This window comes from Cydia splendana, chromosome 6 (genome assembly GCF_910591565.1).
Source record: "Cydia splendana chromosome 6, ilCydSple1.2, whole genome shotgun sequence".
Lineage (NCBI taxonomy): Eukaryota > Metazoa > Arthropoda > Insecta > Lepidoptera > Tortricidae > Cydia > Cydia splendana.
Genome location: NC_085965.1, coordinates 12,869,886 through 12,892,903, shown reverse-complemented (window position 1 = coordinate 12,892,903; position 23,018 = coordinate 12,869,886). Strand labels below are relative to the sequence as shown.

The following is a 23,018-nucleotide window of genomic DNA, read 5'->3' as shown; positions in this document are numbered from 1 at the left end:
TCCAAGCAATGTTGATAACGAGCTGGACTGGAATTTTGTTAAAGGCGACTACGGCCTATTGTATCACCTAATATCCGAAGTATCCTGGCAAGAGGTGTATAATTCTTATAATGTTGACAAAGCCGTAGATATATTTTATAGCATTGTGTATAGCATTTTTGACGTTACAATCCCCAGGAGAACGCGCTCGAAAAAACGTACTAGACGATATCCGGTCTGGTTTAGTAGTGAAATAATAAGTGACATCATTCACAAGGCTAAACTACATCGTGAATGGAAACGTACGGGTTGTGTATCTACTTATAACGAATTCTCAAAGCTGCGAGCTGATATAAAACAGCGACTGATCCATGCGTACGATACCTATATGAATGGCCTTCAAGCCAAAATTTGTCTTGACCCTAGTGCTTTTTGGAAACATGTGGGGTCCCTAAAATCAAAGGGTGGCTTCGAGGCTTCTGTTAACTATAACGGAGAAGAATATATTGGCAGGGAGGCAGCTGAAGCTTTTGCAAATTACTTCGCTAGCGTATTCCTACCTAATGCTCCTTTACTTGATCACAACGAAGCCAATAACAACGATGAGTCAAAGTCTGCAAACTTTGTGGACATTGATTTGATTACCCCTCAGGACGTGAAAGCTGCCATTAGGCACTTGAAGCCACGAAGTTCTGTGGGGCCAGACAATATTCCTGCATTTGTGATTAAGGGATGCATCGATTTTCTTACCCTTCCTATTTATCACATAGTAAATTTGTCTTTATCTACCGGAATGTATCCAAGCAAGTGGAAACTTACACGTGTTACTCCTATCCCCAATACCAAAGATACTTCCCGCGAGTAAAACTACAGACCCATAGCCATTCTGTCTTCTTGTGCAAAACTGTTTGAATCTATTCTGCAGAAGTTGATTTCTCCCCAGATTAGACCTTTTTTATGCGACTCACAGCATGGATTTAGATCAAAGCGGTCAGTCGAGACCAATCTTTTAACTGTTACAAGCATTATTTCTGAGTACCTAGATAAGGGCGTTTCTCAGAGATGACCTTCGGTGCCTGACTTCGGTGCCAAATTTTTTTTTAACTTATTTGATATGCGACTTTATTTCCTAAAATCTAGCCTTAATATAAAAAATATTGGTAGTGGAGGCCTCCATTAGAACCTTATAGTTTTTAAGATATTTGAGATTTAAAAAACACCGAAATCATGTGCAGGCACTGAAATCAATTGGCGTCACCGAATTCAATAATGCATACACAAAAATCACATTTCAATTTTATATCTCAACCATATTACATTTTAATCATATTTTTCATTCTTATTTGATTATAAGCGATGTAACAAGGCTAATGATGTCGAAAGCTTACATAAATGTAATAGATATAGACCCAAGATTTTAAAGTAATCTAATTACGGCTTGTAAAACAACATCTCTAGAAGATATCCCACACTATTTGACTGTCCTCATATAATAGGGTGATGGGCGATGTATGGTCCTGGAACGAGTTTCACACATGTCGACCACAAATTCGCACATTAGTGCCATAAAGGAGAAGGTGTTTGTTTAACACAATCCGACCGCACACGCATCAAAAAGAAACTTATGTTACCTACACCCGATAAACAAGAAACTTTTGATCAATGCTCAAAAAATATATAAAGCAATGTGATGCAATACGGAAAACAAGTATTTTTGAATAACAGAGTTTTAAAGCGTGAACTCCATCAATTTAAAACTATTTGAAGTGGTCGACTAATGCCTGAAGATCTAATTACCCGTTAATTATTTGAGGGTGCTGGAGATCTCCAGCACCCTCAAACACTTGAGCTAATTTGTAACTCCTATATTTAGACATAAAGACATAAGACATTGAGGATTGTTAAAACATTTGCTATGTTCAATTTGGGTCTATGTCTAGGTCTCATTGCCTTTGAAGCGATCTCGACATTAGAAGGCCACTTTATTTTTAATCCCTTGTTCTGATCATCCTGTCCCTTGGGTGTGCATAGTACTTACATACACAAGTTATTGTAAAAGAAGTGGGATCTAATTGACTGCATTCATTTAACATGCCTGACACGTTTAAAGGTATCGAGGTGTAGGGCCTCAGGTGATACAGAGGACAATTAACATAATTTACTTCATTGGTTTGAAGAGAATATCAAGACAGAGAAAGAAACATTGGGTCTTCAAGTTTCAACACACGTCTGGTTTAAAAAACTACTCATAGTAAACTAGTGATCTTTTGTACCTATTATGACTTAATTTATTTACAAACATAATTTTACGTTTATACAACGTATCTTGCACCTTTTTAAGTGTGATAAATTAGTACAACAAACTAGGTTACAAAGCAGGATTTGAATTCAGTGATCACTTTTTTGATATCGGTGGTCAAAAAATCCACCGAATCCAAGGAAATCAACACCAGCGATGTCAAAATTAATCGCTTTTTAGCAATTACAGAAATAGCATGGGTGATACAGAGGAGATGTAATAATGATGGATTTACGTACTTTCGAGGATTTCTTAATCACTTGCATAACGATAAATGCACTAAAACTTTCGGAGTAAATTGCACCACCGATCTCAAAAAAACATAGAACCAAACCCACCAAAGGACGGTGAAACCTTTAAAAAATCACTTTATTATACTGTGACTGTACCTCTGCTCTATTCAACGGTTAAGGCATAACTAAAGCATACTATGTTTGAGACACTGAGTTCCTGGTTTACAACTTTGAAGGAGTACCGACATGTTTTGCAAATTACACCGAAATCAGGCACTAGCCCGGGACACATCGTAAATTTGGTTTTATTCAATGAGTTGAGCAAACACATTATTGTGATATAAAGAATATGATAAGTTAACTAATACCCTATGCGTGAATACCCATAATCACTCCGATCTAATGCCCCATCTTGAGTAATAATTTTTTGTTTCATAAAATCTGGGTGCGGGACACTCCCACCGAACATCATTTTGGGCATTTGAATTTTTTTTTCTTGTATTATATAAATAATAAATAAATAATTTGATAGTGCCCCAGACAGAATATAGGCTGAAGATCATGCCTAAATTAATTCAGATTTATTGAGCAATAAATTCAATCATTTATTGCCCCGGACACGTAAAAATGGCCCTCCTGCGAAATGCCCATAAAGGAAAACAGGTTGACGTTCTTTACTTTGATTTTAAAAAGGCGTTCGACCAAGTCGATAACGATGTCTTGCTCAGTAAACTTGGCTCACATTGGTTTTTCTCCTCGGCTTCTCAAACTGTTTGCTAGCTATATGCATAATAGGCAACAATTTGTAAAGCACGGATGTTTCGTATCCTCCATCTATCCAACAAGATCAGGCGTTAGTCAGGGCTCTATTCTTGGCCCGCTTTTATTTGGAGTCATGATTAATGATCTTGAACTTGTGCTGAAACACGCAAGATGTCTTCTTTATGCCGATGATTTAAAGCTTATTTGCGGTATTGAAGGAGAGGCAGATTGCGAGGCAATGCAGGCGGACATAGAGGCTGTAGTCGATTGGAGCACAGTAAATAAATTGTTTTTTAATGTTTCCAAATGCTGTGTTTTGTCCTATACTCGCTCATTGAAACCACTTCACGCCCAATATTTGCTTGGATCCGAAATAATAACTCGTGTAAATACTATAAAAGACCTCGGTGTTATCTTTGATACCAAACTTAGTTTTCGTGATCATATTGAGGCTCTGGCTGCCGACTGTTTTAAAAGGCTGGGATTCATCATTAGGAATGCTCGCGACTTTAACAACCCAAAGGCAATTAAATTACTTTATACAGCCCTTGTTCGGAGTAAGCTTGAAGCCGCTAGCATAGTGTGGAGTCCCGCTGAAAGTACGCATGCCTTGCTTCTAGAAAAGGTACAGAAGGCATTCCTAAGATTCCTGTACAAAAATGTTTATAAGTGCTATCCATTTTTATACCCTACTAAATTTTTGTTAGGATCCCTGGGATTCAACTCTCTGCAAGTGAGGCGTAACCATAATCTTCTGGTAATAGCTTGTAGAACTTTGCGCGGAGATTCCGACTGCCCTGACCTAGTGGCACAGATAGTGAGGCTCTCTGTGCCTTTCCTATCCAAGCAGGAACTTAGGCCTAGACACCATAACCTTCTTGCAGTTCCAGCAACGCGTACTGCAGCACACCTAAAATATCCTCTCATTCGCGCTCTAAAATTTCTGAACGCGCTTCTGTCATGGGCTCCTGAAAGTGATTTGTTTGCAAGTCGATGGGCAAGTGTATGTAGTATCTGTCTGAAGTATTGCGAGGCGATGGATGGTAGTGGTATTTTATAAAACTGTTTTTGTAAAGTGTTGTGTACCGTAGCGTATAAGTTAACTCTAAATTGTACAGTGATTTGGTTTATACTGTCAGACTGTATATATTTTGTTTGAATAAATAAAAATCTTTCTGGCTGGAACCACTTCACTTTACACACGCGGCGGGTCCCTATCTATACCTGCCTACACTGAGAGAAAAATCACCACCAGGAATTAATAAACAGTTCTGTACTGGGGGAAAAAATGAAGTTTTAGTAGTAATCATGGAAGTTTCACTATTTCTGTAAAATTTATTTATTTCTACAAACAGCTCAGTAATACTAAATCTAATTTCAGCAAACAGACTTTAGTAAATGGAGCATTAAACAAAGTTCAGTATTTGTTACAATCCATTTTTATTACTACTAAAATTCTCCGATTTTTACTAGTAAAGTTTGTGATTTTTTGAAAAAAGCATCTGTGATTTCAAGTTATGATTTTAGTAAATGTCTCACTTACATAGTTTTGTAATATCTAAAAAACGAGTTCGCGGGAATAACATTACCCCATTTAAAATAACAATTCAGTTGTTACTATAGCGACATTACAAAGTTTACTGGTATTTAGTAGATAGACTTGTAGTGTTTATGTTCATTGTTGTACCAATCACTAAACGAGTTTTGTAATACCAACACAGCTACTTGCTACGTTCATTTGGTTAGAGTTAGTATTGTGTCGGATGTCGGGCGGGCGTGTCTCGTGTCTTCTTTGTTTAAAACATACTTAAGTTAAATAATAAATTTAGGATATATTGTGGGCCATGGACATATTAACCCGCGACCTACTGTGTAGTTGGGGTCTACAGGAATATATTGTTCTGCAACTTCGAGCTAGCTGTTGTTATTCTAGTGATAATGACATCAAAGGTAAATCTAAACTGTTTGCAATTCCAACCTCCCTAGCACAGGTGCGCCGCGAGAGCATGTTGCGCGCGTAATAACTACTAGTCTCTTTCTGACTGTATGAATAAGAAAGGAATGGGTAGAATATCTCGACAGGCTTTTATAGTGCCTCTTTAGTACAGAGATATACTACCAAATGCTTTTTTATTCATACAGACAGAAATAGAGACGGGTAGCTACCACGCGCGCGACATGCTCTCGCGGCGCCCGTTTGCTAGGGGCGGAGGAATTGCAAACAGTTTAGTTTTTGCCTGTGACGTCATTATCTCTAGAATAACAACAGCTAGCTTGGAATCGCAGTACAGTTTAGTAAAACCTATGACATCATCGTCTCCGATATTGCTAAAGCACGCTTAGAATTACAAAACGGTTAGTTTTCACCCATGACGTCATCACCTCCGATATTGCTAAAGCACCTCTCGGAATAACAAAACCAAATTTCTGAAATTACTCTAGCATACTTCAAATTACAAATATAGAAGTTGTATTTCCTACTAAATGGAAATTGCAAAAGTCAATTTGTTCCTATTAGTTGACTCTCCTTGTCCCCGGATTAAGTTTTATTTTTGTAATTCTAAGTGTGTTTTTGTTAGTTTTTTCTCTCAGTGTACGCCTATGTCTGACGTTACCGAGCGCAACGTCAGTGCCCTAAGCGTGGATCCCTCGTGGCACTGAATCTCCCGCAATGGCAAAGTGCAATGCCTAGAACGTTCGAAAGCAGTGTGTGGGTATCAACCATGTGACACATGCAACGAAAGTTGCCAGGACACGTGAGCGGAGGTAAACCTACAACACTGCACGGTCCGTCCGGCAAGCCGGTAAATGGGTTACGGAAAGGTATTGGGTTTGGGTCTAAACCGAAGCGAACTTCTAGGCTCAGCGCGTCCTTTATTCTGTCTTGCCGTCTGAGTTAAGCAACGTTCGCTTGAAACTCAGCGCGTACTTTATTCTTTCTTGCCGTCTGAGTTAAGCAACGTTCGCTTGAAACACAGCGCGTACGTGTTTCTTTCTTGCTGTCTGAGTTAAGCTATGTTTGCTTGAAACTCAGCGCGTACGTGTTTCTATCTTCATTCGGCTTCAGAAGGACCAAACTGTGGAGTGTAGACTGTAGCTTTGAAGTGATGAGGGGTTCGTTGCGTGAAGCGTAGAAACTGGCAATCTGGAACGCGCCGGTCGCTGCTGCCTCGAAGTCCGCTATACCTCCATTTACCGGTATATGTGTTGTGTGAAATGAAAACACATATATTTGATTTATTTACTGGAGAGTGTTCAGGCTGGTGTGAGTGAAGCTCTCTTGATGTCTCTGATATCTCTGAATAAGCTACAAACGGCTCCGGTTTATATAGGAAAATACAAGGCCGTTAGGTACCTTTTTCAACTAGTGGGTGTATCATGCAGAGTTATGTATATTTTTGCCAATCTCATTAATAATTAACACGTATGAAAAGAACATGGATCCTAGACTTATAACTAGGAACATACATTCCACGCAATTCATTAACATAATATACGAACTTAAAAGTAAAAACATGATAAAACGCACACAAGTAAAATGATTAAAACTTAAAATACTAAAAGATTAAACTGAAACATAACAAGACTCCTAGCTATTTACGACAACAAGTATTTTAGAAATACTTACAAACATGACAGGCATTTTGCTACAATTGTATGTATTACAATTATGTTGTGAAACAAGAAATATTTTTTCTAGACGACATATTTGTAGAATTGTCGGTGAATATTGACAAGAGAATATTGACAAGGAAATGAGTTATATGTCGGAATTTCGTGACAATTGTAGTGTTTCTTGTGACAATTGTCATAAACTTAGCAAGAGAAATATCTGTTTTTTTTTCCGATATAATAAAGTTTTTTTAATAATACAATGATGGTGGCAAACAGGAATATAGCCCATGGATGCCTGTGACGTCAGCAACAGTGATGTTTTACAATTGTCGCACCTGTCACCGTGGTGAAATTGGGGCCTGACTCCCTTTAGTAAGCCGTGGCAAAACCGCATTTTTGAAGTGAAAAGTTCTTTAGCGGCGCTGTGCACTTTTTGTAAAAACTCGCGACAGGTCACGTGACCGTAAAATTCGTAAGACGTAAGACGGACACGTGACCTGATCGAAAAACTGTTACAATGTCATTGAGTTTTCACTTCTGCCGGCACTCCCGAAGTGCAACCCGTTGTTTTTTTTCAGAGTGTTATGGTTATGTATCCAATAATATATAATATATTTTATGTGTGTATAATATATGTTTGTATACGTATGTGAGGTGTGTAATTGTATAGTATTGTATAATAAACTACCAATCCATCTAAAAAAAATTATGCCTATAAAATTTAAAAGACAACTTTTTCATTGGCTTGTGGAGAAATGTTTATACAGAATGAAAACAGAATAAAAATTAATAAGTATGTTTACTAATTTTGTTTTGTGTATAATAAGTTAATAGACATTCACGGCGCGATTCGGGAAATGAATTAGAGATTCACTAGATATGAAATAGTAAAAATATGTGACGTTCCACGACAAAAGGTACCTTATGGCGGCTGGCGCTTACGCTATTATTAACGCCGCTCCAATATTCAGCCGGGGCAATGGTACCTATTGCCGTGGAACGTCACATATCTTTACTATTTCATATCTAGTGAATATCTAATTCATTTCCCGAATCGCGCCGTAAGTGATCTCATTTAGATTTCAGTTTCCATATTGTACGCCTCGCCGAGGCAGGACATGAAGACCGTTGTAAATTAGAATAACATCCTATGTAACTCATGATCAACAATAAAAAATTTGATTGAATGACTGAATGATTGAAAGAGTTTCCCATCTAATTCAACTTTGCTTATTACAGACCAAATAGTGCTGCTGCTAAAAGTGTCAAAATAACCCCTGAGGGTCTAGCATCTGCCAAACAAAAAGTCGAGAGTGACATTAAGGCTCTCGGCTCAATATCATGCCATGAAACTGTAAGTTGACGAATTTTAATAAATACTCTTAGGCCCAGTTTTGTAAAAAAATGAATCTTTGAGAAAGGAAAAGCTACAGCATTCTTCATTGTCGGTAAAATTAAGGGGCTACCCGACGCCAAAGACCTTCGTTCTGAATCCCTTTTGTTCTGAGCACTTTTTGAGGTGGGGAAAAAATGATAAACACGAGACAGCGTAACGCATAACGCGAAGGCGTCTCTCCTCTCTTTCTACCGCACGGCGAAAATGTATGCCTGAGCCGGCTGTTTCATGTAGGCGGCGCAGGGCGCTTGCGTGACTTATGTCATGTGTGACGGACAATGTTATTCACCAAAGAACTTTAGTCATAACGTATCATAATCAGGTCAATTATGTATTTAAAACTGGACTTTTATATTAAGCAATAAAGCTCAATGTTCTAATCTTGTACGGGCTGAAATACGAGGATCTCACAGTTACATTCTAACTTTATATCACTCCAATATAATTCAATAAAGTCTCATCTTGATGAAATCGCTAATAAAAGTGAACTCTAGTACTTACTGGTGAATAAAACTCAAAATATCATGACCAAATATATTTAGATGCGAGGTCTGTAAGGTAACTTTACAATTTCTATTCGAATTTTAAACAATTAACGCTACAAATTGAAGTTCACTGGCCAGCAATTTCGGAACTAAAGTTTTTCAATAGAAAGGAGGATGGGTCAATTATACATAGTGCTGCAAACATTATGGACTAGTTATTGAGTTTTCACTTCTGTCGGCACTCCCGAAGTGCAACCCGTTGTTTTTTTTTCTAATGTTTTTTGTAGCTTATCATATTAACAGCAACGGCTTTAAGCAATATAGTATGCCATATTTACTTCAAAGCTCATTGTCTTCGAGATATTTGGCATCAAAGTTGAACAATTTTAGGCTAAAAAACTGGTTTTCTGGCCATAATTTTTGTGTTAATTAGTTTAAAATGAAAACCCTAGACACATTTTTCGAGACGTCAAAGAGGAAACCAAATATGTAACTTTCGTACACGTGTATGATCCTTCACAGCAAACTAGATACGAAATGTTTTTAGGGTTCCGTAACTCAAAAGGAAAAAACGGAGCCCTTATAGGATCACTCGTGCGTCTGTCTGTCCGTCCGTCTGTCCGTCTGTCACAGCCTATTTGCTCCAAAACTACTGGACCAATTAAGTTGAAATTTGGTACACATATAGAAGTCTGTGACCCAAAGGCGGACATGTAATAAAAACAAATGAATTTTAAGCATAGGGGTCACTTTTAGGGGGAATATGAGAAAATTAAAAAACAAAGTTGTGTAAACCATAATCATGTTACATATTAAATGAAAGGGCTTATTTTGAGGATCTCGAAAATATTTTTTTTATAATTTTATATGAAATAGTTTAGACGTTATTTAAGAAAATAGGCAAAAAATTACCATCCCCCCCTTAACTCCGATACTACTGGGTCTAAAATTTAGAAAACATACACATAATAGTTCTTTACCTTTAGATGATAGGAAAACCTATTAGAAATCTACAGTTAAGGGTGAGTCGGACTTAAGAATAAAAACGCGGTTGGGCTGTTTTAGGGACACAGCCGTAATGGTTTACGTGAAACGTGGTGTAGACAGCTTTTGCGTAGGCCGAAGGCCGAGATACGCGTAGGGCCGAAGGCCCGTAGCGTCCCCCAGAGGCTTTTTGAAACGCACGACCAAGGCCGAGTTGCAGGAGATTAGTGCTCAAACACAGAACAATTATAGTAGGTACAAGTGTCTGAATGCGAAGGTCGAAGGCCCTGAAGGCCCGGGGCCTCCGACATGTGCATGCTTCCTGCAAAAGAGATCATCGATTTTGTTCGATCTTTTGTTAAGCGATTGGGCCCGATATCTACAGATTACTGGAAAAACGTATAAGAAGTCTGCAATTAAGCGTGAGCCGAATTTAAGAATAAGAATTGCGGATAAGCTCTATCAGGACAACAACCGCAATTGTTTACGCGAAACGTGGTGTGGACAGCTAGTGCGAAGGTCGAAGACCAAGCTCTGCGTTGGGCCAAAGACCTGAAGAATCCGAGAGAGGTGCGCCTCCACGCAAGGTCGAAGGATGATCTGTAGGAGATTAGTGCTCAAACAACAAATAATTGGTTATTGGTTATTGGTTGGTGGTATTGGTAAAACGAATAGGCTGAACTGCCGTATATCAGAGGGTCTACCGCGAACACCGAAGATCGCAACTTGCGGGGATTTCTCTTTTACTCCAATGAAACCGTAATAAGGGTGACAGAGAGTAATGCCACCAATTTGCGAACTTCCATTTTCGCTGTTAAACCCCTGTTATCTTGAAATAACAGAGATACGCCTAACCAATGCAAAAAATATAGGCACTATGGTTAACATAATACTTGAACAAAATTACTTACTTACTTACTTACTGCCGTGGCGCAGCGACCCGAAGTGGATCTTGGCCTCTGACACTAAGGAACGCCGTGCTTCTCTGTCTAGCGCCGTTTCTGTCCAATCAACGGCACCGAGCTCGTTTAAATCTTTCACGACCTTATCGCTCCAGCGATACCTAGGACGCCCAATCGGTCGTCGACCATCCGGACGGCCCGAGTACGCTCTCCAAACCGCTCGTTCTTCACCCATACGGACCACGTGCCCAAGCCATCGGAGTCTTGAGGCTTTCGTCTCTCCTACTATGTTGGGCTCGGCCACCAGATCTTCGATTTTCTGGTTCCTGCGTATCCTCCACGAGCCATCTTCTCCGCGAGTGGGTCCCAGTATCTTCCGGTAGATCCTCCGTTAAGCCACCAGCAGTGCGTATTCTTCTTTTTGTGTTAGGGTCTAGGCATCGCATCCGTACATCAAGATCGGTCTGATTATGGTCTTGTATATACGGAGTTTCGTGTTTCTGATCATTAACCTGGACACCAACACTTTGTGAACAGCAGCTGTGCACCGCAGAGCGTTCTGAATTCGGGTTTGGATCTCCTCTTCCCTCCGATTGCTGTCAGTTTAATTTAATTTAATTAATTTATTTATTTCAAAAAATATACTTATGTCTAGGTATACAAAAGTTTCGCCAAACTGTAGACAGTTTGTTGGCGAATAGTGCGCTCTCAATTATTTTTATAAGTAAGTACTTTATGTGTGACGATACATCCAAGACATTTAAATTTCTCTACACCTTTGTAAGAGGTTAAGTTAAGACCGACGTAGAGGCGCGTCGCGGCGTAGAGGGGCGTCCCCCGGTTGGCGTATGGGGGAACGGTCGGTGGTACAGCCTAGCTAGCCACTGGCTAAGTCCGATGGACTCGCTGACCGACGTAGGGTGCGGTCCTCCAGCATTTCGGGGGTTGTGCGGCGGGTTAACACCCCTCCCACGGAAAAATACAATTGTTACGAAACTGACACTAGGAAAAATACGATCTGAACAAAAGTAAAAAAAAAAATTGCGTAACTAACTATCCTCAGGTAAAAACACGGAAAAGCCGGAGCGTGCCCCTAGCTAGCCGTGTGTGGAACAATTGAATGTACTTAAGAACTTCGCTTTGCTCGCTCGTTCGAAAATGTGTGCAGTACGGAACCCTTGGGACGCGAGTTCGACTCGCACTTGACTGGTTTTTTTAGACAATGTTTAAAAAATTCATAAAAAAATAAGTATTCATTTCTTTCAAAATCCGGTGGACCAAAACGGAGATAAAATATTGAAGAATCGATAACCGTTTGTCTTATAATTCTATCTGTAGTGCAAAAAAAGGAGATAAGATTCAAAACTTGTCAAAAATCGATGAAAACGTCGGGTAGCCCCTATATTATTTAGGTGTGGTAGTACAGTAGCGCTTTCTCGAGTACCTAATACCTAATAGGTTCTCTTTTATTACTGCGCTTTCAGTACGAATGCATCGACATTCGATAAATAAATACTTACATACACCGTGTTTTTCTCGAATTCCGATAACTGAATTAAATCGAATTTAAACTGTTGTGAGACATACTAACATTGAATAATTTTACGGTTTACGGGTTACGACAACATACTAAAGATTTGAACAAATTAAATTATTTCAGAAAAATATTTTAATTTGTTTTTATCAAATAGAAACACTACTATATAAATTATAAACTGAAATAAATGTCATATACTAAGAAAAAGTGACCAAGGCCTCCAGTGCCCCAGGCTGGAATCGAACCAGCGTTCTCTGCTATCGCGGCAGGTGCCTAGGCACCTTTTTCTTAGTATATGACATTTATTTCAGTTTATTACGGGAACATGTCGCGCGAGTGACTAAAAACAAGTGAGTCTAAACCGTAAAATTATTCAAACTTAATTAAATGTTGCATATAGCTTTGTTGTAACAAAAAAAGAAATAGAAAAATATGACATGTCATTTCAAACATCGATTGTCCGAGATAAGTACCTACCTACCTACTTACGTTTAGTAGAAAATGTGTAAACACTCGTACTAAACGCTAATCAATATGTAGAACAGGCCCTAAGGCAAGTGTACGCGCTCGTAGGGACCTTATCAGATAAAATTAAATTATTGAATATCTCTCAAATGGAGTTAATTAAATAGAATTGGTGTCTTTGAGAAAGTTACCAAATTTGAGGTCAGGAATGCACACTTGAAATTAAAGGAAATTAAAAAAAACACGGTGTATACTGGGTAGGTACTTTTTAGGATTCCGTACCCAAAGGGTAAAAAAGGTACCCTATAGTAATAGGGTCCCTTAAGATAAAACACCACTGTCCGTCACCAGGCTGTTCCTCATAAACCGTAATAGTGGAAATATTTACAGATTATGTATTCCGTTGCCGCTATAACAACAAATACTAAAAAGTACGGAACCCTCGGTGGGTGGGTCCTACTCGCACTTGTCCGGTTTTAGACATCACACCACTTTTCTTTAAGTTTCACACTTGGACTCTTAGATTTTCCTGCGATGATCTACTACTATAGTCCGAAACTTACTCGAATATTTTCGTCCCAGTGTGAATTTTATTTGAATGTCACAGGTTTTAGGAAAACAAGAAAAGTCAGGCAACATCAACAAGATAATTTTATTGATAGAGTTAGACCAAGCTAAAGGTGGGATCAGACGGTTCATTTTTTGTTCATTTTCTAGTTTCATTATTCATCTTTCACTCAAAGTGACATGTCTGAACACAAAATGAACCAAAAATTAAAAATGTATTCATTAGTGAAAGAATTCAACAATGATGGATATTTTCATTCGGCATCATTCACTCGCACTCCGAATGAACAAAAATGAACAGTGTGAACACATAATGAACGTTCATTCAGATTTTGCATATTTTTCTCGAATCCTGTGGGTATACTACTATCTAGCGGAACGAACAAAATACTCTTTTATTTTTGGAGCATTTAAAAAATTACCAATGTCTCTGGAACCCCAAAATTGATCAGTATAGTATAAAGACAGATCAATTCTATAAAATCTCTAATTAGTGATTTAAACTTAAACTTCTTGGAAAAAGTAGGTTATAGTATTTCTAGGTACTGTATAAATATTCCAGAGTTCCAAAACAATCGCCAGTAGCAAGGTATCGCAGTACAATTTGGAGTTTTATTCGGCTAGGTATACTGTCTCATGACTGTCTCTCATTAAAGTGTTTTCTTTGCTTCTTGTTTGTTAAAATCTTTATTAAATGATCACCAGACATCGGATTCTATGGGGCAGAATTTATTGACAGGTCGGGAGTTCCTATATCGATAAACTCAATTATCGATGCTTCTCTCATGTACAACTAGTGATCGCTCCAAGTTTTGTTTCTATAAATAAAATTTTATTCAAAGTATTAGCATGAAACAAAATAATAACTAAATTCCCTTTTTCTTTATTTTAAAAGGATTTTTGAAACTTCCCTCGTAGTAATTTTTTTTAACCTAGCGGTCATATATACTTAATAGGCTTTGTGTAAACTTTATCATCGACCCCGAAATAATACTTACAAATAATATACATTTACAAACATAACTGGGGGCGATTACTAGTATTAGGGAAAAGTATCGATAATTTAATTTATCGATATAGGAACTCCCTAGCTGTCAATAAATTCTGCCCCATAGAATCCTATGTCTGATTGATCACAAATTAAACTTACTTATACCAAGACGCACAAGTTCATTCGATGCCAGAGTGAAAGAAAAGAAAAAAATGAATGAATGTCCTTCCAGTAGCCGTGTGAACGTGAAATGAAAGGAAAATGAAACATTCACTTGAGTGAACATTCATCCGAGTGAACCGTCTGATCCCACCTTAAGCTGGCAGCGATTTTGATAGCTCACTCTATTGTTGACTACTTCATTTGACTATTAAAGTTTGTGTTGAATTTGGTGTTGGTTGAACTTTTAAAATATAGTTGTAGTACGGGAATATAGCTGGGTAGTTTTACGGTACCTACCTAGTACTCGTATAGATATTTCAATCATTTTTGTTCAAAAATCGAACGACCTGGCATTGAATCAAATATGGGGCATTATCTATGAAAAGGGACCTTATTGTCGATGGCGCTTACGCCGCACAGCGTCATAATGGCGTAAGTGCCATCGACAATAAGGTCCCTTTTCATAGATAACATTCATATGCTATTATTAGTGAAACGTTAATGTGTAAGGTCTTTTTCAGATGGTACTTTGTCTATTCAGCTTAGGGATATTGCTGTTTTTTTCACGATCACCTCAAGTTTTTCCTGGATGGTCCGACAGAATAAGAGATGGTTTTGGGATTGAAAACGGAAAATTGTATGTTGGCTTAGTTATTATGTAGAAATCCATCAAAAAGGACAGGTTTATGTTTAATGACAGTTTAATGTGGATATAAACCTGTTTTAAAGGGCAAGCAAGTTTTATTAAAGTTTTCGCTAACAATTACATATAACCACCTAACCCTACCACTAACATCTAAGTAGGGATTCCATTGAGTTATTATATATTACTATAGAGACGACATACCATACAATGAAATTGTCGCAATCGCAACCTGTAACACGTGACCAAAAAACGTCGTGAGCGCCGCAAAATTCATGGCGCGTATACGCGTATAAAGCCCCCTCCAGACTATGCGCGTGAATCGCGGGCGAAGCCGCGAACGCGAGTGTGGAGTCGATTTTCGCAGACAGCGAAATCGACCCCACTCTCGTGTTCGCGGCTTCGCCCGCGATTCACGCGGATAGTCTGGAGGGGGCTTTAGGCGTTTAGGTCGCGATATTCACGCACCGCTTCTATTGGTAGGACAGCCCAAGAGGGGATTTTTGTGTTTACTCGGGCGCGTCACCCCGTGTAGTCTACCTCTACCCCTTTTAGCCATCTGTGTTGAGCCCTTGGTTGGTGGGGGATTGGTGGGGGGTTCAACAAATTGTTAAGCAGATTGTGGATTTGGTCATATTAGTCTAAATGAATACTATAATTGTGCTATTGCTAAATATGATAATTATTTGCACGCATTTCCTTAATCTGACGGTTACAATGTAAAAATTAGGCGTCAAACTTGTGTTTGTCAGATTAAGAAAATTCCTACAAATAAGTGTTATATTAAGTTATAGAAAAAATATAGCATTAAAGTGGACAAAAACGACCAAACCCACAAACTGCTTAACGATTTTTTAACCCTCCACCAACCTCCCGAAATTTAAAATAAATTGTAGACGGTTTCCGTCTCGCTGACAAAAAAACTTTATATAACTTGTTTTTAAAGTGCCTACCTGCACACATGTGGACAAAGTGCACTATATGTGCTACTGCCAGTGGCACATATTGTGCAGCAAGCTTCACCTGTATTAAGACTTAAAGATTACATGGCAGACATTTAGACGTTTTCGTGAGAAATGCCCTAGAGGAGGTTACTGGAGGCGACTTAGTCCAGCATTGGACTGTTAACACTAAAATCAAAATTCGAAAATTGCGGAGATAGGCCCCGTGCATGAACTATACGAGACAGCGTAGGAGCCGTCAGATTTTTGGCGCGAGGTGTAAATGTGTCGTTTGTGCTTCCGATGTAGCCCACAAAATGGCAGAACCTACTATGCACAAGGAAACGTACCGACGAGAACGGATAGATGGTAGCACTTGCTTTGGCAATGTACATGTGCACATATGTTTCCGATTCAGGCCACAAGACGGCAGTCCAAAGCGCACGGTCCCTATACTCAATTTCGGAATTTCTGTAAGGCTTGTGCTAAGGAACTGCGTCTCAATCAAATTTTGTAGCATTAGACTATTTTTGTTTTAAGCTAATATTTACACAATAACAATAATATGACTCACTTTGTGGGGGCGAGTCACCGTTTGCCGGAAATAAAATCGCATACCGTTTTATTTGGCAGGCGTCCGGTTTTTTATCCCATAGCTCAGTACTTACTTAGTCCATCGCTTTCACCCAATACCTAGTTCATTTTTGATCCCATCAACTCTCAATAGGTAGTCCTTACACCCTGGCGGGTGCTGCCTCTGCGTGCGTCCCATGACACGGGCTAGGGCAGCATCCGCTCGGTGTACCCCTTACATTTCATTAAAGTGTCAAAAGGGGACCTACGTGTTGGCTTCGGCTCCGCGCACGCTTCCCAAAGGTCCGGAACACCATTGTTCCGTGATGGGAAATGACTCATCAAGAATTATTATTAACTAATAGTATGAATAAAATCCAGTAGTTCATTAAGCTAGCTGTCTGTCCAAGCCAAGCGGCGAGCGACGTAAAAATCTACCTATAACGCAAAGAGGAGCGGAGATGGTGGATTTATCTCGCTCGCCGCGCCCCTCCGCTGCCTTGCAGTGGACACCTTATGGGGATCTTTGACCACGTAAGGTATTAACGGCCTAAGTTTGTGTGTTTCAGTATCAAAGATTCAGCAGCGGCAACATTTATTATATTTCTAATGCTGTACTTACCAGCTACCTCGGCCATATTTAAGAACTTTAAAGCAAAATGTAAGTGTTTAATATTTTACTATTACATTTATTTGATAATACGAGTGTGTACTTTCGCCATTACAGTACCGGCCAAAAACTATTCAGGCTGAAGGTGATATATACTTTGGCCTGTACCGTAACCATCAAGGTGCCCAAAAATATCTGAACATGCACTTTAACGTCTTGCATGATAATAAAAGCTTTTTACAGATATGTATTTGGGAACACCTTAGTCCTTCCGATACATTGGTAATTTTTTATTGTATTGTATTTATTTCGTATACTTAAATGTAAAAAACTTTGTTATTTCTACTCAGTATCACGCTTTTTACAATAGTCCGGTGGCCGGCTGCATGAAACAAACCTCATCAAAAAATAGAATATACCTACCCTGTAGAGGTACCTGACATTTAGTAGCTTCCAACGCACTTGGTCGGCCTAGGCTTAACCTGGCAGATTTTGTACAAATGGCAAAAACGTTGGACAAAAATTCATCAAAAAAAACCTCATCGAAAAAAAGAATGAAACTTGTATGGTAGGATACCTGACCTTGAGGACAGTAAAAAAAAATTGGTCGGCCTCACCTTAGCCTGGCAGTTTTTGCAGTCCGACCAGATTTATTGGGTCACGTGAGAGCTACAATTTACCTCATCGAAAAATAGAATGAAACAAACGGATTATAATAGCTAAAATAAGCCTGTTGACGTATGTCTTGGTCGGCCTCACCTTAACCTGGCAGTTTTTGCAGTCCGACCAAATTTATAAAAAAATCATCAAAAATTTTTTATCGAAAAATCGTATGAAACTGGTATGGTACGATGGCTGCCTTTGAGGACAGTAAAAAAAAAGTAGTCGGCCAAATCCTGTGTTGGCAGGTTCCTGTGTCCGACCAATTTTGTGGTACCACGTGAGAGCTACAATTTTACCTCATCGAAAAATAGAATGAAACAAACGGATTATAATAGCTAAAATAAGCCTGTTGACGTATGTCTTGGTCGGCCTCACCTTAACCTGGCAGTTTTTGCAGTCCGACCAAATTTATAAAAAAAAACGTCAAAAATTTTTTATCGAAAAATCGTATGAAACTTGCATGGTATGATAGCTGCCTTTGAGGACAGTAAAAAAAAGTGGTTGGCCAAATCCTGTGTTGGCAGGTTCCTGTGTCCGACCAATTTTGTGGTACCACGTGAGAGCTACAATTTACCTCATCGAAAAATAGAATGAAACAAACGGATTATAATAGCTAAAATAAGCCTGTTGACGTATGTCTTGGTCGGCCTCACCTTAACCTGGCAGTTTTTGCAGTCCGACCAAATTTATAAAAAAATCATCAAAATTTTTTTATAGAAAAATCGTATGAAACTTGTATGGTACGATAGCTGCCTTTGAGGACAGTAAAAAAAAAGTGGTCGGCCAAATCCTGTGTTGGCAGGTTCCTGTGTCCGTCCAATTTTGTGGCACCACGTGAGAGCTACAATTTACCTCATCGAAAAATAGAATGAAACAAACGGATTATAATAGCTAAAATAAGCCTGTTGACGTATGTCTTGGTCGGCCTCACCTTAACCTGGCAGTTTTTGCAGTCCGACCAAATTTATAAAAAAATCATCAAAATTTTTTTTATCGAAAAATCGTATGAAACTTGTATGGTACGATAGCTGCCTTTGAGGACAGTAAAAAAAAAGTGGTCGGCCAAATCCTGTGTTGGCAGGTTCCTGTGTCCGACCAATTTTGTGGTACCACGTGAGAGCTACAATTTACCTCATCGAAAAATAGAATGTAACAAACGGATTATAATACCTAAAATAAACCTGTTGACGTATGGCTTGGTCGGCCTCACCGTAGCCTGGCAGTTTTTGCAGTCCGACCAAATTTGTGGTACCACGTGACAGCTACAATTTACCTCATCGAAAATAGGATGAAAAAAAAACGGATTATAATAGCTAAAATAAACCTGTTGACGTATGGCTTGTTACGGACGGCTTTCATAAATTCAATGTTGCAGTGTGCGGCAGAATCCACTTGCATCAAATTTGATGCAACACATTGTGGCTGGACATTAAGAGATGAAATGTATAAGATCAAATGGTTTGAAGGACACATAACGCCTTTGCGAGTCGAAGAAATAACAATAGATAAGTCGCAGTCTGGGGAAAGTTCGTCAGACTTCGACTCCGAAGATGATTATGATTAACAGTAATTATTAACAATAAAAGGGTTATTCCCACTAGTTACCACCAAGTTCTTATCAGTGGTAACTACTGGGAATTATTTTCCCACCTTTTACCACTGGTAACTACTGGGAAAAAAAAATCCTAGTAGTTACCACTAACTCGGTTTGGTGGTACCTACTGGGAATTTTTATTCCCAGTAGTTACCACTGGTAAAGGGTGGGAATTTCTTTTCTACAAACCGAGCTTCGAAGGAGAAATGCTACAGTTGATGGAAAAAAGGCTGATTTGATGCAAAGATAATCACTTAATATATGTGAGGTTATCTTGTGTATTTTACCGTTTATTAAAATTTTGGAAGGCTCACGTGCAGTTTTTCCTCTTATATTACAAGTGTTCGATTGAAAACTAAGCTTTGGTGTATACCTGGATCACCTGCATGTACAAGAAGGCGTTTCATATACGCCCGCCCATCAGATAGGCACACAAAGTCATGATGCGTATGGAATACAGCATGTGTGGCCAAGCCATTACGCCCTAAATTATGTACTACTTCGTTAAAACTTAGCTTACCTGTGTATTTACTCTTTCCAAAATATTTATCTTCCTTAAAATGCAGCCTACACAAACGGTCTTTATCATTTGCCTTAGTTTTTGGTACTCAAAGCTTTTTCTCACTGATTTATGCATATCGGGTCCTTGGGAAAAAAGGGAGATTCTATAGGTATATTTCCACAATTTGTCGCACACTATTGCAGTATTGTGGAGAAAAAAAAAAACATACAACCGAATTGATACCCTCCTCCTTTGGGATTTGGAAGTCGGTTAAAAAAGGAGAATGTTTACAATTTATTGGAAACAATGTATGTGATTTGACAGTGACAGCAACTCCACTATGGAGGCACCACCTGGCGTGATAAAATGTCAGTTATGCCTCCTCATTCTATCTGTAGTGGAAAAGTAGGATATACGATTCATAACTTGTCAAAAATCGATGAAAACCTTTTTATTTTTGACATCTGTGAGACATCATCTCAACGTAAGTGTTACTCTGAAACCACGTCAGTAGTTAGAAAACGTTATTTAGATATTAGATAGATTTATGAATAAAATTTGAACTGAATGTTTTCTTTTTTTTTAAAGCCCTCTAAGACCTCCATGGACTCATTTACTTATGACTTTTTTCGGTTAGCATTATTAAGTTAAGTTCAAGCTGCGAAGAAACCATATTTTCAATATAGAAATTATTATTCTTTATAAATGTGGTCGGACTGCAAAAACTGCCTGGCTAAGGTGAGGCCGACCAAGACATACGTCAACAGGCTTATTTTAGCTATTATAATCCGTTTGTTTCATTCTATTTTTCGATGAGGTAAATTGTAGCTCTCACGTGGTACCACAAAATTGGACGGACACAGGAACCTGCCAACACAGGATTTGGCCGACCACTTTTTTTTTTACTGTCCTCAAAGGCAGCTATTGTACCATACAAGTTTCATACGATTTTGCGATAAAAAATTTTTGATGATTTTTGTATAAATTTGGTCGGACTGCAAAAACTGCCAGCTTAAGGTGAGGCCGACCAAGACATACGTCAACAGGCTTATTTTAGCTATTATAATCCGTTTGTTTCATTCTATTTTTCGATGAGGTAAAATTGTAGCTCTCACGTGGTACCACAAAATTGGTCGGACACAGGAACCTGCCAACACAGGATTTGGCCGACCACTTTTTTTTTTACTGTCCTCAAAGGCAGCCATCGTACCATACCAGTTTCATACGATTTTTCGATAAAAATTTTTTGATTATTTTTTTATAAATTTGGTCGGACTGCAAAAACTGCCAGGTTAAGGTGAGGCCGACCAAGATATATGTCAACAGGCTTATTTTAGCTATTATAATCCGTTTGTTTCATTCTATTTTTCGATGAGGTAAATTGAAGCTCTCACGTGACCCAATAAATCTGGTCGGACTGCAAAAACTGCCAGGCTAAGGTGAGGCCGACCACTTTTTTTTTACTGTCCTCAAGGTCAGGTATACTACCATACAAGTTTCATTCTATTTTTCGATGAGGTTTTTTTTGATGAATTTTTGTCCAACGTTTTTGCCATTTGTACAAAATCTGCCAGGTTAAGCTTAGGCCGACCAAGTGCGTTGGAAGCTACTAAATGTCAGGTACCTCTACAGGGTAGGTATATTCTATTTTTTGATGAGGTTTGTTTCATGCAGCCGGCCACCGGACTACAAGCTTTTATTTAGTTTCACCTGACCGTTGTCTGTGTGTAATCAAATCTTGCAAGTTAAATTTGATCCAGTTCCCGGTTTCCGATCGAGCTGAAATTTTGTATACATACGTAAGTCGGGTGCAATGCAATATTATGGTGTCATCGAGCTGATCTGATAATGGAGACAGGAGGTGGCCATAGGAACTCTGTGATAAAACAACGAAACCTAATTGTGTTAGGGGTTTTTAGAATTGTCTCGGAGAGTATTAGTTGTCTGTCGTAAGAAAAGTACAGTCAGCGATAAAAGCTTGTACCAAAAATGAAATTTTTGCCAAAAACTTATTACTACAGTTAGGACGCTAAGCACTAAGAATTTCGTACATTACCTATCTCTATCGCACGTGCATAATTATATTGCTTGCTATCCGGCTCGCACAGTGTCATTGATCGCTGGTATTATCGGTGGAATAGCAATATACCTACATAATTATGCGCGCGTGATAGACTGATAGAGATAGTAAAAGGCGAGGGATCAATGTACGACATTTTTCGTGCTTAGCGTCCTAACTGTAGTAAAAAAATCGTGAAACTGAGTATAGTACGAGTCCTTAACTTAAAATACGGTCCCATCCTGAAGAAAGCATGAAACTTGGCATGAATGTAGCTGTCATATATTTGCTTCAATGTCGATATGAAAGCACGTCGAGAAATTATTTTTTCCCCCCTTTTCGCCCCCCTTTTATCTCCCTCATTCTGGTTTTCTGGATTTTCTACAAAAAAGATACGACTGAGGAGTTTACTCTTCAGAGACCAAATCATCGTCGATAAATTGCCTACAAAACGATACTACATTTTATAGTAATAAGATTAATATATTTCTATATACAGCTATCAACGTATTATGAAATTGTAAAAACAGGCACACTTTTTTCTTTCTTGCTTCATTTATAGTTAAACGACAAGAGTGGTGATAAAATAGGCTAAAGAAGTTAAATACCTTATACATTTAGCTACAAAATGACACTTATTTCATAGTCGTAGAGGCATTACTTCCAAAGTTACAGCTCACCGTGTCTGACTCAAGTACTCTTTTTTTACCTTTTTAAAATACCATCTTTCCGTTAACTTTGTTTTGCGCAGATTCAGAGTTTCCAATTAGAAATAAAATAGTCCATGTGTTAATCACAGGCCATAGTCTATAATATGTAAAATTTAATTTAAATCCGTAGAGCCATTTTCCAGTGATTGAGAAACAAACCAAATTACTGATTCCCGATTATCTGTACACCTAACGTCACAACTATCACATTATTAAAGCTGTAAAGCACCTGGTTTAATACATTAAACCAGATGCTTTGATAATGTGATCCCGGGCTTCTATTGGTGTAAGGGTTTCAAGCAATTTATTAAAAATACAGTAAAGTCCAGTGAAAATTATATATATT

At 38.5% G+C, this 23,018-nt stretch overlaps 1 protein-coding gene across 1 annotated transcript in view; it reads left to right on the top strand.

Annotated features, from left to right (window-relative positions):
- LOC134791671 (protein I'm not dead yet-like) overlaps nt 1–23,018 on the top strand; it is a 72,516-nt gene that overhangs the window by 36,773 nt on the left and 12,725 nt on the right. Inside the window, exons 9-11 of the mRNA XM_063762757.1 lie at nt 8,128–8,242; nt 14,899–15,014; nt 17,104–17,195. Of these exons, the coding sequence (XP_063618827.1) occupies nt 8,128–8,242; nt 14,899–15,014; nt 17,104–17,195 (323 nt within the window). The remainder of the gene's footprint in view (nt 1–8,127; nt 8,243–14,898; nt 15,015–17,103; nt 17,196–23,018) is intronic.